Below are 17,726 nucleotides of genomic sequence, written 5' to 3'. Positions count from 1 at the left end.
TCACAAAGAAAGATGCTCCATCTAATGGTTTGGTCAGTCATACTATTGACATCGTTTTGGTCTGTTAATAAAGATTTTTATGTGTAACTCTTAATCATGGTGTCATACCAAATACATACCAACCTTTCTGTACACCTATTCTAATCCACCATGCACAATTAGAAATCCGTCCTTCTATGCCTTACCTGATTAATATTTGGCTAAATGCCTCTTAATTGTATCTGATTCCACCACCTCATTTGGCAAGTTCCAGATATCAACCACTGCATAAAAACATTGCCCTCAGAGTCCCCATAAAACTCCTGTCTCTCAGCTCTTATTTCAAAGTTCAAAGTAAATTTATTATCAAGGTGTGAATACCACATACAAGCTTGAGATGCATTCTTTATGGCCCTAACCTGGGATAAAGATCTCAACTATTAACACTGTTTATCCCTCTCTTAATCTTATATACTTCTGTCAGCTCACTCCTCAGCCTCCTTCACTCCAGGAAAATTAAGCCCAGGCTTAACCAATTTCCCCCAATAACTGAAGTCCTCTAATCCAAGCAATATTATGCTGAATCGCCTTTGCATTCTCTCCAGTGCAATCACATCCTTCCTATAATGTGACAATTAGAAAAGCACACAACGCTGCAAGTGTAGTCCAACAATTTATTTAGTAAACTTGCAAACTAAAACCCCGGCTTTAAGTCGGATGTCCTGACTTACGGAGGCATCCTATTGAGCTGTATCAACACTTTCAGAGAATTATAAACTTGGACCCCAACTGGAGCTCTCGCTGTTCATTGACATTCCTTAGTGCCCTGCTGTTTACTTCAAATGTCCTATAACTATTTCTATAGTCTAAATTAAATTCTGTCTGGCAATTTTCCATTGACTTCCATCTAATTTATATCCTGTTGTAGCTTTAGACATCTTTTCTCCTTTTTATGAACTAGGGTTCTATATAAATTCAAATCATATTTATACCAAGGTTTAAATATCAAGAAGCACACCAAGTCTTTAAATTATTTTGATCAATGAAACTGTAAAAGGAAGTGAAGATCATAGAGGTTCTATTATTGTAATATTTATGAAAACTAGGAATATAGGATGAAAAGTGATCTCTAAGTGGTGAGTATTGAAAGGCCTTGATAGAGTGGATGATTCCAGCAGGGGTGGAGCCTAGGACTTGGGGATGGGGGTGTGGGGACCAGTCTTGGAGTCAAAGGATGTCCCTTTAGAACAGAGATGAGAAATTTGTTTAGCCAGATGGTGGTGAATCTGTGGAATTCATTGGCATAGATAGCTGTGGAGATCAAGTCATTGGGTGTATTTAATGTGGAGGTTGCCAGATTTTTGATTAGTAAGGGTGCCAAATGTTATGGGGAGAAAGCAGGAGATTGGGGCTGAGAGTAAATCAGCTACGATCAAGTGCTGGCCTAATTCTGCTCCAATGTCTTATTATAAATATTTTTAATGGAAAAAATGTGTTTAAGCTGTATGCTCTAAATAACTAATTTCCTATTTATACATTACTGTAATGTGTATACTTTTCTGATGGAGAGAATTTAGAGAATTAGAGAATTCTCTAAATTAGAGAATCTAGTTTCTTTTTTATCAATGTATATGTTTTGTTAAAAACAAACAATTGCCAAATAGCTTAGAAATTTTGATTACACATACATTTTTCAGTTAATCTCCAAATAAAAATCTTCCTCTGAGAGTAAATCCAGTGTAAAAACGCTTTCCTCATTTTCTTCTGATTTCTGACGAAGGGTCTCGGCCCGAAATGTCGACAGTGCTTCTCCCTATAGATGCTGCCTGACCTGCTGTGTTCCACCAGCATTTTGTGTGTGTTGTTTGAATTTCCAGCATCTGCAGATTTCCTCGTGTTTGCTCTTTAAATTCACTACTGCGAAGCCTCTGCCAGTGATACCTACACTGAAGAAGTTTAATTCTTCTCTTCGACAGGAGTTCAGTGTGTTCTGACGAAGGGTCTCGGCCCGAAACGTCGACAGTGCTTCTCCTTATAGATGCTGCCTGGCCTGCTGTGTTCCACCAGCATTTTGTGTGTGTTGTTCCTCATTTATTGCTCTTTCTCTTTATCAGACTGCCAGGAGGGTGGCATGGTAGCTTAGTGGTTAGCACAACGGTTTACTGTACCAGCATCCTGGGTTCAATTCCCACCACTGCTTGTGAGGAGTTAGTACATTCTCCCCATGACCACGTGGGTTTCATCTGGGTGCACTGGGTGTACTGGTTGGTAGGTTAATTGGACATTGTAAATTGTTCTTTGATTAGGCTAGGGTTAAATTTGGGGAATTGCTGCGCGGTGCTAAAATAAAATAAATAAATATATTGACGTGCATCTCCCAGCAATAGTTCTGCTGCTCAGCATTTACTGCCACTACAGGAAAATAAAAAGGTGGAAAATAAAAAATAAAAAGATAGAGGAAAGAGGACTCGCAAGAAGTGATAGGTGAAGGTGAAGGCAAGAAGTGATGGGTGAGAAGGGTAAAGGGTTGGAGAAGCAGGAATCTGATCAGAGAAGAAAGTGGATCATGGGAGAAAGGGAAGAAGGAGGGGATCCGGGTGATGTGGGGGAGGTGATAGGCAGCTGAGAAGAGATAAGCGGCCTGAATGAGGATTAGAAGAGAGAAGGGTGAAGGGAATTTTTTACTGGCATCAGGTTGGACGCTACACAGATGGAATATGGGGTGTTGCTCCTCGATATTCACTTCCATGTTAAATCTTCTGAGAGATAAATCCTGTGGCTGCATACATAGTGATCATAATATGATCGAGTTCAGTTTCAAATTTGAAAAGGAGAAGCTGGTATCAGGTGTATCGATATTTCAGTGGAACAAAGGAAATTACAGTGGTATGAGAGAGGAACTGGCCCAAGTTGATTGGAAAAGTAAGCTAGATGGAGGGACAGTAGAACAGAATTGGATGAAATTCCTGGAAGAAATAAGGACAGTGCAGGAAAAATATATTCCAAGCAAAAAGAAAATCATAAAAGGAAAAATGACACAAATGTAGCTAACGAGAGAAGTTAAGGCTAAAATAAAAGCAAAAAAGGCAGCATACAAGGAAGCAAAAATTAGTGGGAAAACTGAGGACTGGATGAATTTTAAAAATTTACAGAAAGAAACTAAAAAAGTCATTAGGAAAGAAAAGATGAATTATGAAAGGAAATTGGCAATTAACATAAAAAAGGACACTAAGAGTTTTCTTAAATATATGAAGAGTAAAAGAGCGACACGGGTAGATATAGGACCTATTGAAAAGGATGTTGGAGAAATTATAATGGATAACAAAGAGATGGCAGAGGAACTAAATGAGTATTTTGCATCAGTCTTCACAGTGGAAGACATTAGCAACATACCTGATAGCCAGAGGTCTCAGGGAATAGAATTAGGTACAGTCAAGATTACTAGAGAGTAAGTGCTTGAGAAGCTAAATGGACTAAGGATAGATATATCTCCTGGACTGGATGAGCTGCATTCACGGGTTCTGAAGGAGGTGGCTTTGGAGATTGTGGAGGCATTGGAAATAATCTTCCAGGAATCAGTAGACTCTGCCACGGTTCCGGAGGACTGGAAGGTCGCAAATTTAGTTCCGTTGTTAAGAAAGGGGGGAGGCAGCAAAAAGAAAATTACAGACCTATTAGTCTGACATCGGTAGTTGGAAAATTATTGGAGTCGATCCTCAAGGATGAGGTTACGAATTACCTTGAGGTGTTATGGCAAAGTAGGCCCAAGCATGGTTTCATGAAGGGAAGATCCTGCCTCACCAACCTATTGGAATTTTTTGAGGTAATCTCGAATAAGATTGACAAGGGAGAGGCTGTTGATGTTGTGTATTTGGATTTTCAAAAGGCCTTTGATAAGGTGCCGCATAAGAGGCTGCTTAATAAGATGAGGGCCCATGAAATTACAGGAAGGATATTGAAATGGGTGGAGCATTGGCTGATAGGCAGAAAGCAAAGAGTGGGAATATAGGGATCCTATTCTGGTTGGTTGCCAGTTACTAGCGGTGTTCCGCAGGGGTCGGTGTTGGGGCCTCTTCTTTTTACACTGTATATTGATGATTTAGATCATGGATTAAATGATCTTGTGGCTAAGTTTGCGGGTGACACCAAGATAGGTGGAGGAGCAGGAAGTGTTGAAGAAACGGAAAGGTTGCAGAGAGACTTGGTCAGTTTAGGAGAGTGGGCAAAGAAATGACAGATGAGATACAATGTTGAGCAATGTACGGTTGTACATTTTGGAAGAAGAAACAATCGGGCAGATTATTATTTAGATGGGGAGAAAATTCAAAAATCGGAAGTGCAAAGGGACTTGGGGGGTCTTAGTGCAGGATACCCTAAAGGTTAACCACCAGGTTGGATCGGCAGTAAGGAAAGCGAATGCTATGTTGGCATTCATTTCAAGAGGAATAGTGTATAAGAGTAAGGAGGTGTCGATGAGGCTCAAAGGGGCACTGGTGAGCCCTCATTTGGAATACTGTGTGCAGTTTTGGGCGCCCTATCTTAGAAAGGATGTACTGATGTTGGAGAGAGTTCAGAGAAGATTCACGAGGATGATTCCTGGAATGCAGGGACTAACATATGAGGAGCGTTTGTCGGCTCTTGGATTGTATTCATTAGAGTATAGAAGAGTGAGAGGGGATCTCATAGAAACATTTTGAGTGTTGAAAGGGTTGGACAGAGTAGATGTGGAAAGGCTGTTTCCCTTGGTGGGTGAGTCCAGGACAAGAGGTCACAGTTTTAGAATTAGAGGGTACCCATTTAAAACAGAGATGAGGAGAATTTTTTTTAGCCAGAGGGTCATGGATTTATGGAATTCATTGCCACATATAGCTGTGGAGGCCCAATCATTGAGGGTTTTTAAGGAGGAGATTGACAGGTACCTGATTAGTCAGAGTATCAAGGGATATGGGAAAAAAGCTGGAAATTGGAACTAGACGGGAGAATAGTTTAGCTCATGGTGGAGTGGCGGAGCAGACTCGAAGGGCCGAATGGCCTACTTCTGCTCCTTTGTCTTGTGATCTTGTAACAACGTGTACAAAAGACTGTGAGAATGGCTGAGGGGATCACAGGGGTCTGCCTACCATCCATCTGAGATATTTATCAGGAGCACTGCACACACAGGGTCCTTAGTATTATCAAGGATCCCACCCATCCATCCAGCGTCCTCTTTGACTTTCTACCATCAGGAAGGAGACTCCGATGCATAAAAACAAAAATGGGTGGGATAGGAAAAAGTTTCTTTTCTCAAGCCATTAGGCTTCTAAACTCCCTGATGCACTGCATTCGAAGTGTCACTGGCTAACCTGTTCTGTACCTGACAATATTTAATTTATCCACTTTACTCTGCTTATTTATGCATAAATCATCTATAGATTTTATCCTTACTTTCCTAAGCTATTGTGTGTTATATGGGTGTTGTAAGTTCTGTGTGCTTTTACCCTGGTTCAGAGAAACATTGTCTCATTTGACAGTATACGTGTATATAGTACAATGACAATAAACTTGGCTTGAAGTTATAGTACAAGAAACAGTTGGCAAGGAATGAGTTGAAGTGCAAGATTATGAGTAATTGAAACCTGATGCCTATAAGAGTTTGTAGTTTGGCAGGTTTGCAGCTTGGAAGAAACTAAAAATAGTATAAGAGTAGAAAAGGGTTAGAGTAAAGGGAGTCCGGTAGTCACCTAATTATCTCTTTACTCATACATTTTAGCAAAGGACTGCCTTATTTCCATGCACCTTACAAATGTATTGAAAGAAAGCCTATGAAAAAATATGACTTCCTTGCAAAATGAATAAAATGAAATAAATTATTTCTTTTAATGACTGTGGCATCTCATGGGAGCACTAATCCAGACAGTGGAGTTGAGATAAAAATGAGTTGGAGTTTGAGAGACAATGGTTAAAATCACCCAAGGGGCTGGAACGGGATGTTGTTGTTTTTAAAAATCCAAGTTAGACAGTTAGATTCGTTTATAAACAATTTTTAAATGGGTTTTTTTGGGTTTCTCGTTTTTTTGTGGCTGCCTGAAAGGAGATGAATCTCAAGGTTGTACTATGTATAAGTCGTTAGATAATAAATTTACTTGAACTTTGAACTTCAAAGACAGAGTAAAGTCTCTATAAGCATTGGCAGTGTAATCTGGCATCAGATTGGGTACATACTGGGTAAGTTCCTACATTACACACACACCGGCTATCTTTGTGACCGACACTTAATAGAAATTGAATCGAGACTTCCAAACCTGAATAGCTATTGGTGGGTGTGTGCTGACCCTCCCAGCATTAAAAATCTACATGTCCATAAAATATAGATAAAATAATTTTTAAACGTCTTGACAAATGGTAGATGTCTTTGCTTTGTGCTCAATTGATGTTTAAGGCATATGCGTCTGTAGAATTATTTGAATTTTAGACTGAGGGAAATACCTCTTCAAATTCAAGGAGTAAATTTGTTTAAAATCCATGTATCCAGTGGAAGGTAATTTATTGTGGAGTCAGACCAAAGTATCAAGGGTGAAAGAGCATTGTGCTAATTTATTACCCTTTGCAGTGTCCGAAGATAAATTTTTAGTTCCAAGGCTAACCAGAACCTTCATGAATTTCAAAATTTAGTACGATTTAGTGGATGGCAGTTTGGATTTAGAATACATTGTTGTCAGAAGTTCCTGTTAATTATTGGAAGCAATTTCTGTTTTGAGTAAAGATAACTACACTCAGAGTAGGAATTATTATATCTAAATTGTTTTACATGATTTGGCTTCTAATTTGCTATTTCAGTCAGAGTCACATTGATTAAAATGTCATTAGTCATGGGTAATATTTCAAGACCTATCACTTTACATTCTTTCACGCTCTATGACATTGTTTCAGGATCTAAAGCAGCTTACTTCTTTCACACAAAAGAACAAGAGAGATGTTTGTCTCTCACTATGGCGACCTCTTTCCACCCTATTTATGCGCCGATACATTACCAGTGTCTCCAATGCTTCTGAAGGTCATCAGACTGAGTTATTACCACATGGATTTTATACTTGGGTTTGTGAAATGTTAGGTTGAATTGTTTGGCAAAGGATTTTAAGAAGATATAATGAGCAACTTTCAAAATAATTTAAATTTGTTCTAAGGCTCGTTTAAGCGAACAGTGGGAATCTATAATTAAGAAGAGCCAATCTCTGTCAAAAGCTCAGCATTAGAACTTACATCAAAAAGAAGATTGTCTAGACAATTAAATCTAAAGTATTGTTTACATTTAATACAGTAAAAGTACATTAATTTACACAAAACTTTGAAGCATTGATGAGTTCATGATCTCTGTGCAATTTCAGTTCTATTTTCCCCATCTTTTTTTAATCCTTTAAAATTCTCTGGTTCTTAAATAAAACAAAGCCGCAACAAAAAATGTACAATGACTAAAATTGTTTAGAGATTGATGAATAAAACTTTGTGACACCAAACTAATTTTAGAATCTGATTTGACACATAAATTCCTAGTTCTAAAATAAGAATGTACATCAAATATTGTTGTTATTGGAACATAATAATTTCTATCCTTATAAAAACTGTCAAGAGCATCCAAGGGGAAAAACGTATTTTCTGTATGTTTAGCATTAGTTTAAGCAATTTTACTCTACCTCATTGCACCTTTAACTGGCAAACTCTAACGGTTTTTCTCTATACTTATTGCATATCTCCACATGGAGCAATCTATCTGCATCAACCTTTGTCTTGGCATTTTGATGGACCAATTTTCATTGTTGGTTTTGAGCTCTTAGAATTGAGCTTCAAATGAGCACGTTTAAACAGATGGAAAGTCTATCTGCAAGAGCTGCAAGAGTTTGATTTATATCACTGCACATCTACAGCTATTAAATTGTAAGCTACCAATGTGTAGCATTGCAAGCTCCAATTAGTTCTAACTCAGTGTGAAACCACAAAATTTTCTCATTCGATTGTTTATATTGATGGGGTACTTTATGAGCTCAGTTGCCTGGTTCAAACCAATGAATTCAACAATCTTAATTGACCAACTGCTGTGGTAGTGGATGATCAGTGAAACTACTCCATTGTTTTTTTTCCCAGTTTTGTTTCACACCATTACATATGTCACTATCTTCGTCTTATTACTGGAGGATTATCTTCTTAGTCATTTCTCAAGATCAAGTCTCCCTGCATGAAGGTTTGGGCAACTGCTTTTCCTGGCTCCTGTGTTCTGTGAAACATTTACAGTTGTTTTAAACATTGTTCTTCAATTTTCCTTCATTTTATGTAATACTTTTGCCGTGTATTTTTTTGTTTAAATCCCACATTCTACCGCCAGGACTTAAGAACTTTTTAAAGCTATTATTAATGCTTTTTGAGATGGTGATTTAGATGCATATCATTTTTTTTTTACTGAGTTAAGTATTGTATGTAATTAGTTTTGCTACAAGAAGTGTATGGGACATTGGAAAAAAAGTTGAATTTCCCCATGGGGATGAATAAAGTATCTATCTATCTATCTATCTATCTACATTAGAAAACTCGGAGGCCTTTTATTCAACACTTTCATAGAACGTAATCTGACCTTCTCCAATTCCTTTATTTTATTCATTGACTTGAGTAGAGGAGCGGAGTTAACGGCATTAAAGATTTTATTTGATATAATTGAATCGCCCAGCTTTGTTTAGTTTTGTTTTAGTTTGGTTTAGTTTTACTTTTATTTCAATTTGGGGGGTTTTCTACCACCTTCTTATTTTTGTCTATTTTTGAGTATCAGGGGTTTGGGAGGTCAACTATATTGGTGCTATTTATAGCTTTTTTTTCATTTGTTAATTACCAACAGTGTAATCCCACTCCCTTTATACTGCTATGAGCATTATGTATTTACTTTTGAAAAATTTAATAAAAAGATTGAAAAAGAAAAAGAAATCGTTAAACATAATTCATTTTTAATCAACCTAGTGTAATGTATTTTGAGATAAAGCAGTATAAAGCAGTAATTTAAAAAAGTATTAACACAAGAAAGACTGCAGATGCTGGAGGAACTCAGCAGGTCAGGCAGCGTCTGTGGAAATGAGTAAGCAGTCAATATTCTGGGCTGAGATCCTTCTTCAGTCCTGAGGAAGGTCTCGGCCCAAAACGTCAACTGTTTATTCACTTCCATAAATGCTGAGTTCCTCTAGCATTTTCTGTGTTTTGCATCAGAAAATTTAATTTCCAGTTATCAGCTACCAGCAGGATGGCCATTTAACCTACCTGCTTTGTTATTCAAGTCGCTAAAGCGGAAGAATTAATTGTTGACTCAACACGCCATTCAGAAACATTTTGAAAATGTATTAAGTTTATTTGATGTTGGATTGAAATAAACTTATTATCTTGTAAATAAAACAAGTAACAGTGAGCAGACAATTCAAGGCAAATCACTAGGAAGCACCAGAAAATAGCCAGAAATGTGTAAAATTTAGTGCTTAAGTATTGTAGGAGCTACGTATCTATATTCTTTATCTATGTATCTATATTCTGTCAGTCTGTATTGTATTTTGTATTGTGCATTTATTATGGGTTATGATCATTTGTCACGTAGGTTGGGCGTGGTAGAAGCAAATGAGCATAGTTACGCATTCACGCTTTGTCTTAGTTAGTTGTTAGAAGCAGCCAAGGACAGGGATGATTTTTTTTTGTTGACGGCTAACTTGAACACTGATTTTGGTTACGCTACTTTCTAATATTGCTACAAGATCGTTCATCTTTGCTGATTTCATAATAAAGCATCGAACGTATATTTTTCTACTTGGAACTCAGTTATTTGGAAGTGCGTCATACAGAGTCAATTCTCAATCTCTCAGCAGCTTTGGTTTGTTGCAAAGTAACCTCTATGAAATATATAAGCATGTGAGAGCAGCTGCGGTAAGAAAATCCCAATTATGACTGCAAACTTAGAGATGTGCTCTTTCATTTACTTATTTACTTTTCTTTTAGGACGGAGGTAATGAAGTTTCAATTCCAACATTCAAATCCTCCAGAGGGGAGGCCTCCTCCTGCACTGTATGAGTGGAAGGGATGCCTACCAGTGCATCAGGAACGCAGATCTCCAACAGGCGATATTGAAACATCAGCTTATAACAGTAAGAAAGTTTGGAAGACCTTCAGAGTAAAATTAAATTATGTGCTAATTAATGCAGAGGTACCTTTATTTCTTCTCAACCTGCTTAATCTATTTGATTTCATTTTCCCTTTCATTTCTCAAGTTAGATATTTAATTTGCTATTTTATTGGAACTACTTTAGGTGAATTTCTTCAAATCAAATCAAATCAAGTCAAATCAAATATCAATTTTAATTATCATTCGACCATATATGAATACAACTGAACTAACAGACTTCCTCTGGGACCGAGATGCAAAACATACACAGCACATTCAAAATAGTGAGCGAGAAAACATAGTCACGCAAAAAAAAACACTTATATAGCCCAAGTCCCTAAGCGACATGTCCTGCAAATTAGTGATACAGTTCCTAGCAATGCGCAGCCTCTGCAATCCAGCCTCTCATTCCGCCAACGAGAGAAAATCTGCAGATGCTGGAAATCAAAGTCCTGATGAAGGGGCTCGGCTCGAAACATCAACTGTTTACTCTTTTCCATAGATGCTGCCTGGCATGCTGAGTTCCTTCAGCATTTTCTGTCATTCCACCAACTGAACACTAGAGGGCAGCACTAACGGGAGATGCCAGCCCCCCATCAAGCAGGGACACCACGTTACATTGCCTATGGTGTCTCTTCTCCTGGACTGCAGCAGCAGGCAAGCCCACGGCTTGAGACCTAGTCCTCGCTACAACTGAGGCCACGCAGCTCCCCCGCTATCTGTCGCACCACTAAAAAAGGGAAACATGCCCATGGCATCTTACATTATCAATGTCTAGTAGAGCCTTGTGATGGCAAGAGAAATAATCTGCACGTTATTGATAGGATAGTCTGTCAACCTACTGTACTGAACTAGAATCAAATCCATACCAACATCTACATGTCATTTGGTAACTCACTATAGCACCCAGAAATGGAATTTAGGCAGGTTGGCTATAAACAATACGGCAAGTTTGATGTCATTTGTGGCATTTTGATTGATTCTGTATTTGTTCTTTAAAGGTTCCTGCAAATACATACTGTAGACCCAGGCCAAGGTTTTCTTCCTGTTCAATTCTTGCATGTTTCACAGTTTACATGTCTACAATCATACTTTGAATAGGCCTGATCATTTGCCAATGTGAGGTGACTGGTGCAGCTGCCATGGTTAGTGCTTTATTGCACCGCTGCTCAAATTTCTCATTGTCTTGCTGTATCTCATTCTAACCTGCAGTTCCCCAGAGAACTGACAAATTGCAGAGCCTCAGAGACCCACTCCAGAAGCTCTTTGGTAGATTGTTGATTATGCTAGTGCTGTTGCAATTATGCAGTTTTCACTATTGCAACTTGTTTAATATCACAATCTACCCTGCACCCAAAAACATCAGTATTACTTTATGAGATATGGTGCCTCAGAAGAGGGTCATTTTTTCTGGTGCTAACTCCATTACATTGATTAACTTAGAAAGATTAGAAAGTCTAAGCCATTTAGAGCATTCTAACTGGCTGCATCACCGTTTGGTATGGGGTGGTTGGGGGGGGGGGGGCTACTGCAGAGGATCAAAGTAAGCTGCAGAGAGTTGTAAAATCAGTCAGCTCCATCATGGGCACTGGCCTCCGTAGTATCCAGGTCACCTTCAAGGAGCGATGCCTCAAAAAGGCGGCATCCATCATTAAGGACCCTCATCACCCAGGACACGCCCTCTTCTCATTGCTACCTTCAGAAAGGAGGTACAGGAGCCTGAAGACACACACTCAATGATTCAGGAACAGCTTCTTCCCCTCTACCATCCGATTTTGAATGGACATTGAACCATGAACACTACCTAACAATTTTTTAATTTCTTATTTTTTGCACTACTTATTTAACGTGTGTGTGTGTGTATATATACACACACACACAAACGCATACACACTTACTGTAATTCACAGTTTTCATTTTCACCCCATTATCATGTATTGCATTGTACTGCTGTCACAAAGACAACGAATTTCACGACATATGCCGGTGATATTAAACTTGATTCTGATTCTAATCTGCCGATAAAGTAGGAAGAGATGCGTTGGGGCACATGGGAAAAATAAAACTGCTTTGACTTTAGGTATAGAATTCCTCTATGATGACAGAAATATGGAAAATAAAGATATAAATCATCTGGGACCTCATTTTTGAAAATGAATATCAAAATCCAGTTAGATAGCAAATGGACCTGCACTAGTGCCTGAAACAAGAACAACAGGAAATATTTTGTTACTTTAAGGAAAGTCAGACTGGTTTAGATTAAGTGGGCATTGCTTTTTAAGGGCATGCAATCAATTAAATAGAAATAGAAAAAATGCTGGTACTCTACAATATATGCAATCTAATTAACTTGCTAAGCCCCAAAAGGGATGTGAAGGATAATGCCTTACTGTGAAAGGAATTAAATCTCAGCAATCATTCTCAGAAAATTGAAGAGCAATACAGACATCAGGATTGTCTGAAACAAATGAGGAAAGATCAATTGTTTGTGACAGGGACCAATAATGGCACATGGAGATATGATGCAGCAAATCTGAAACCTAAATCTTCTATGAGCCCATTGGTAGTAAACTTGAAAGTATAAACCACATACATTAGAATCAGCATCAGAATTGGGTTTAATATCACAGTGAAATTTGTTAACTTAGCATTGGTAGTACAATGTATTACATGATAGATATAGAAAACAAACTAAATAAATTAATTACAGTATGCAAAAATATGTATATTAAACCATTAAATTAAAAATAGTGCAACAACAGAAATAACAAGAAAAGTTGACAAACGAGAGAAAATCTGCAGATGCTAGAAATCCAAGCAACACACACAAAATGTTGGAGGAACTCAACAGGCCAGGCAACATCTATAGAAAAAGGTACAGTCAACATTTTGGGCTGAAAGCCTTTGACAGGACTCGCTTTGTCGGCGTACTTTCCCAGATCTGTTGTTACAGCCATGTATCCTTTCTGGGAACATGTCTTTGTCACCAGCTCGTACCACACGGTTTCCAGATTCATTTTCGAGCTTCTCGATTTGAACCCTCTGAGGACCCCAGGTACTCACGTTCAATTGACTGCTTCACCCACTGCGCTCCACGCACCATGCTTAAGAGTCCTGCCGAAGGGTCACAGACTGAAACGTTGACTGTACTTTTTTTGTATAGATGCTGCCTGGCCTGCTGAGTTCCTCCAGCATTTTGTGTGTGTTGCTAATTTAAAAAATTTCATGCGTTCAATGTCTATTTAGAATTTGGATATCAGCGGGGAAGAAGCTGTTGCTGAATCACTGAGTGTGTGCCTTCAGACTTATGTACCTCCTTCCTGATAGTAACAATGAGAAGAGGGCATGTCCTGGGTGATGGGGGTCCTTAATAATGGATGCCTCCTTTCTAAGGCACCGCTCCTCGAAGATGACTTGGATATTAATGCAAACAAATCTCATGCAAATGTATATCATAAATGCATGTAAAGCAGATTATGATTCATAAAGCAAACACGAGGAAATCTGCAGATGCTGGAAATTCAAACAACAACACACACAAAATGCTGGTAGAACACAGCAGGCTAGGCAGCATCTATAGGGAGAAGCGATGTCGACGTTTCGGGCCGAGACCCTTCGTCAGGACTAACCGAAAGGAAAGATAGTTAGTCCTGACGAAGAGTCTCGGCCCGAAACGTCGACATCGCTTCTCCCTATAGATGCTGCCTAGCCTGCTGTGTTCCACCAGCATTTTGTGTGTGTTATGATTCATAATCCCCATTTATACATTGTCATTTAGGTTTGTGAAATCTGTAGATTTTGTACCATTTTTATTTCTAAAACAAAAAACAACTCTATAGGCATGTGCTAAATATGTCTTGTGTAAACTTCATTAATGAAGAGGACCAGATTTATGAAAGTGCAAAGTGCAGAGCTTGCTTTATTATAAAGTATTTAAAACAGCTGAATATTCAGCAAATTCTGACCTTCGCCTTTCCTGTGTTAACTATTACAGCCAATATAGAAGAAATATTTATTCATTTATACTGTATATCTTAAATGTTTTCATTCCTGGCATGCAAGTTATATGCAATTATGACATAATCCTAATGTATTTTACTTTGGAGCGGTTTTTGTGTTTATTTTGGAATTTTAGTGAATTAAGGCTTGCAGTTCATCAATTTCGAAGCCAAGATCTCAAAGAGGCTTTGAGAACATTTTGAACTGCCAGTGCTTATAAATAATCTATATCTTTTTGTGCACAATCAATTTTGAAAGCTAAGCGTCTCAACCTTTGCACAAAAAGATGAATAGTCCAGTCACATCCTGGTATGAAGTGTTGCTGTAGATCTAAAAATTTAAGTTACGTTAGTGTTTCCTTCTCTGCATCAACTAGTTGAAGAACAGATGTTCCGCTCGGTGGAAGGACAAGCTGCCTCAGATGAGGAGGATGAGAAGTGGACTGAAGATCAGAAGACCCAGGTGAAAGAACTGAAGAAACTTTTGAACCGGCTCTGTTGCTGTGGGAATGGGTGAGCACAACACCACTGAACTTAAGAAACCACAGAACCTTAGGTATCTCCTACAATCAAATGCAAAAACCTAACAGAAGGGACAGGGATGCCTGTTTTTGAGTAATGAACTGCACCCAGTTCCCTCCGATCCCATAGATTAGAGAATGCCAAACCACATTAATTCTCTCAGAGAGAATACCACTTTAATTTTTGTAACAAGTATTATGATAGAGGTTTCTTCATTGCCGATGTAATTTGTGGTAAACGGGGGTAAAACCACCTTGAAACTGCAAAATCCATACAGTGTGATCCCAACACCAGTAGCTGATCTAAAGAGGTATTTTTCACAAATGGCCATGGTGAACAATTAGAAAAATGTTGTGTATATAGTAATTAATCTGAAGGAATAGGAATATAACAATGAATTTCTAAATAACTAATAGAAAAAATATTAATACTGAGATTAATATTTTAACTAATAAATACATTCCTTTCCCTGAGGTATATTGTTGAAACTTCTGGGCTTTAACAGCAGCTTGATGATTTCATGGTTATTTTCCCTCTTAATGTCATGACACCTCATGGTTGCTAGCCTAGCATCATAATCACGTGGTTTCATTGTCTCTCAGTACACAGCCAGGAAGGGAAGAAACTGTCAATCTACTCTTTCCTGATTTCTTTCAAGTGTATGTGATTATAATGGCTTTAAGGTAAGGGGAGGGAAGTTCAAGGGGGATATTAGAGGAAGGTTTTTCACTCAGAGAATGGTTGGTACATGGAATGCACTGCCTGAGTCAGTGGTGGAGGCAGATGCACTAGTGAAGTTTAAGAGACTACTAGACAGGTATATGGAGGAATTTAAGGTGGGGGGTTATATGGGAGTCAGGGTTTGAGGGTCGGCACAACATTGTGGGCTGAAGGGCCTGTAATGTGCTGTACTATTCTATGTTCTATAAGCAAATATTTATTTATTTATTGAGCTACATCATGGAATAAACCCTTTGGCCCTTCGAGCCGTGCTGCCTAGCAGCCTCCAATTTAACCCTAGCGTACTCACAGGACAATTTAAATGACTAATTAACCTACCAAATGGCATGCCTTTGTACTGTGGGAGGAAATTGGAGTACCCGGGTGAAACCCTCATGGTCACAGGGAGAAGGTACAAACTCCTTACAGACAGCGTCAGGAATTGAACCTAGGTTGCTGATATTGTAAAGCGTTGAGCTACCATGCGGCCTGAGGAATTAATTTCAGTGGCCTTGTATACTAATCTGTGTTCAAATTCCATAGCTGCAGCATAATTTGACAAATTGGTCATGCTGTATAACTCTATGAATCTAGAAGTTTATACTTTAGCATGAGTTAGATTTGATCCTGGATATTTTGTACCCTAACACTTTGAATCACAAACGATCAAAGATGAAAACTGTTCGCATTGCTTTGAGCCAAGCCAGCTACCTGGGCACACATTTCACAGGGAAGGTAATTGTGTATCTCTCCAACCAATCAACATGAAAGGTTTGAGCATAATGACCCATGTGACTCTTACCTTGAACACTAGTCCAGTGGTCACACTAGACGTTTGCCTACTAGAGGCTCACAATGTCATCGAGGAATTGCTTCATGGCTAAAAATAGTGATGAAAGAGAATTAGGCCTCAGGCAGAAGAACACAAAGACCTGTCCTCAGACTGTCCAAGTGAATGCCTGACAACTTGTCCTATTAGAGCACATGAGATGGTGTCATGTAGACAACAGCATTTGGAATGTATTAATTTATTGAGATACAGCACGGAATAGGCTCTTCTGTCCTTTTAAGCTTCTCTGCCCAGCAATCCCTCGATTTAATTCTAGCCAAATCACAGGACGGTTTACAATGACCAATTAACCTACTAACTGGTACGTCTTTGGACTGTGGGAGGAAACCAGAGCACCCAGAGGAAATCTACGCAGTCACGGGGAGAACGTGCAATCTCCTTACAGGCAGTGGCGGGGCTTGAACCCGGGTCACTGGTACTGTAAAGCGTTGTGCTAACCATACGCTACCATGGCTCCAAATTCACATTGAATAATATGCCTGTTTCACCTGGAATTATATGCTATCTGCTAAAGACAGAATAATGAATACTATTAGCCCTACTGGTATTTTGACAACAAATCAGGGATGTTTTAACTAAACAGGGTTTTTTAAACAAAATTGTGAATGTAGGCAGTAACCTCGGCTCCTTGACAGTCCCCTGTTATGTGGTATCTTTTCACAGCTGTGATGATAAAACTGTAAGAAAGCTACTCTCAGAGTTTGGGAACATTCGGTGTGAAGAGAGCAACAATGCTGTTTGGGAACTGGTTGAAAAAGTGGCAAAGTTAAAGGAACAGCTGGAGTTGAAGGAGTACGAAACCCAGCGAATGGAGACCGACATTGATCAGGTGAGAAATCAGAACACCTTGATGCATTTCTTCTATGCCTTTGAAGTATAATGACAAAGATATTTGAGGGGTGCTGTCTTTGTTAAAACATTCTTGAACTGCGTTTTGATGCAATGATTTTAAATCAGCTCATGTCCTAATGTGTGGCCACTGAAAGCATAGTATGGCAGGGTGGGGATATGTCTCTACCAAAGGAGGTGTAAGATGCTCCTTCCCTCCTCTGGCCTGCAGGTCACCCTTGGGCAAGGTGTTGCCCCCCAATCAGGGTCACGGGAAGCCATGGGGGCAGGTGGTGGATGGTCGTATGAGCAGCTGATTCATATTATGAGTCCTGTTGTGCAGCCACTGACGCCATGCAGACAGTCTCTGAAGAGTATTGATAATGGCTGGGGTCACCCATCTTGAAGAGACACTGCCCAAAAGAAGGCATTGACAAAGTACTTCTGCAGAAAAATTTGCCTGTCAAAGACCATGTTTGCCTACAACATGGCACATAATGACGATGACCGTGTGTATATTCGGTCCCTTAGAATGCCTTCCAATAATATAACCGCTACTGACATCTGGCTCACTGGCCTTCCAAAAGAGGAGGAGAGATTATCATTTAGATTAATAATCCAATACTTTTTGAAGAGAATGGGCTAAATTTTGAAATCAAACATGTTTTAA

The 17,726-nt window shown here is 38.9% G+C and overlaps 1 protein-coding gene across 1 annotated transcript in view; it reads left to right on the top strand.

The window, feature by feature from the left end:
- The window catches only part of efcc1 (EF-hand and coiled-coil domain containing 1), an 81,840-nt gene that overhangs the window by 44,837 nt on the left and 19,277 nt on the right, over positions 1 to 17,726 (top strand). Inside the window, exons 2-4 of the mRNA XM_073072147.1 lie at positions 9,976 to 10,121; positions 14,514 to 14,649; positions 16,892 to 17,057. Coding sequence (XP_072928248.1) covers positions 9,976 to 10,121; positions 14,514 to 14,649; positions 16,892 to 17,057 — 448 coding nt within the window. The remainder of the gene's footprint in view (positions 1 to 9,975; positions 10,122 to 14,513; positions 14,650 to 16,891; positions 17,058 to 17,726) is intronic.

This window comes from Hemitrygon akajei, chromosome 19 (assembly GCF_048418815.1).
Source record: "Hemitrygon akajei chromosome 19, sHemAka1.3, whole genome shotgun sequence".
Classification (NCBI taxonomy): domain Eukaryota; kingdom Metazoa; phylum Chordata; class Chondrichthyes; order Myliobatiformes; family Dasyatidae; genus Hemitrygon; species Hemitrygon akajei.
This window is presented reverse-complemented; position numbering and strand designations above follow the sequence as displayed.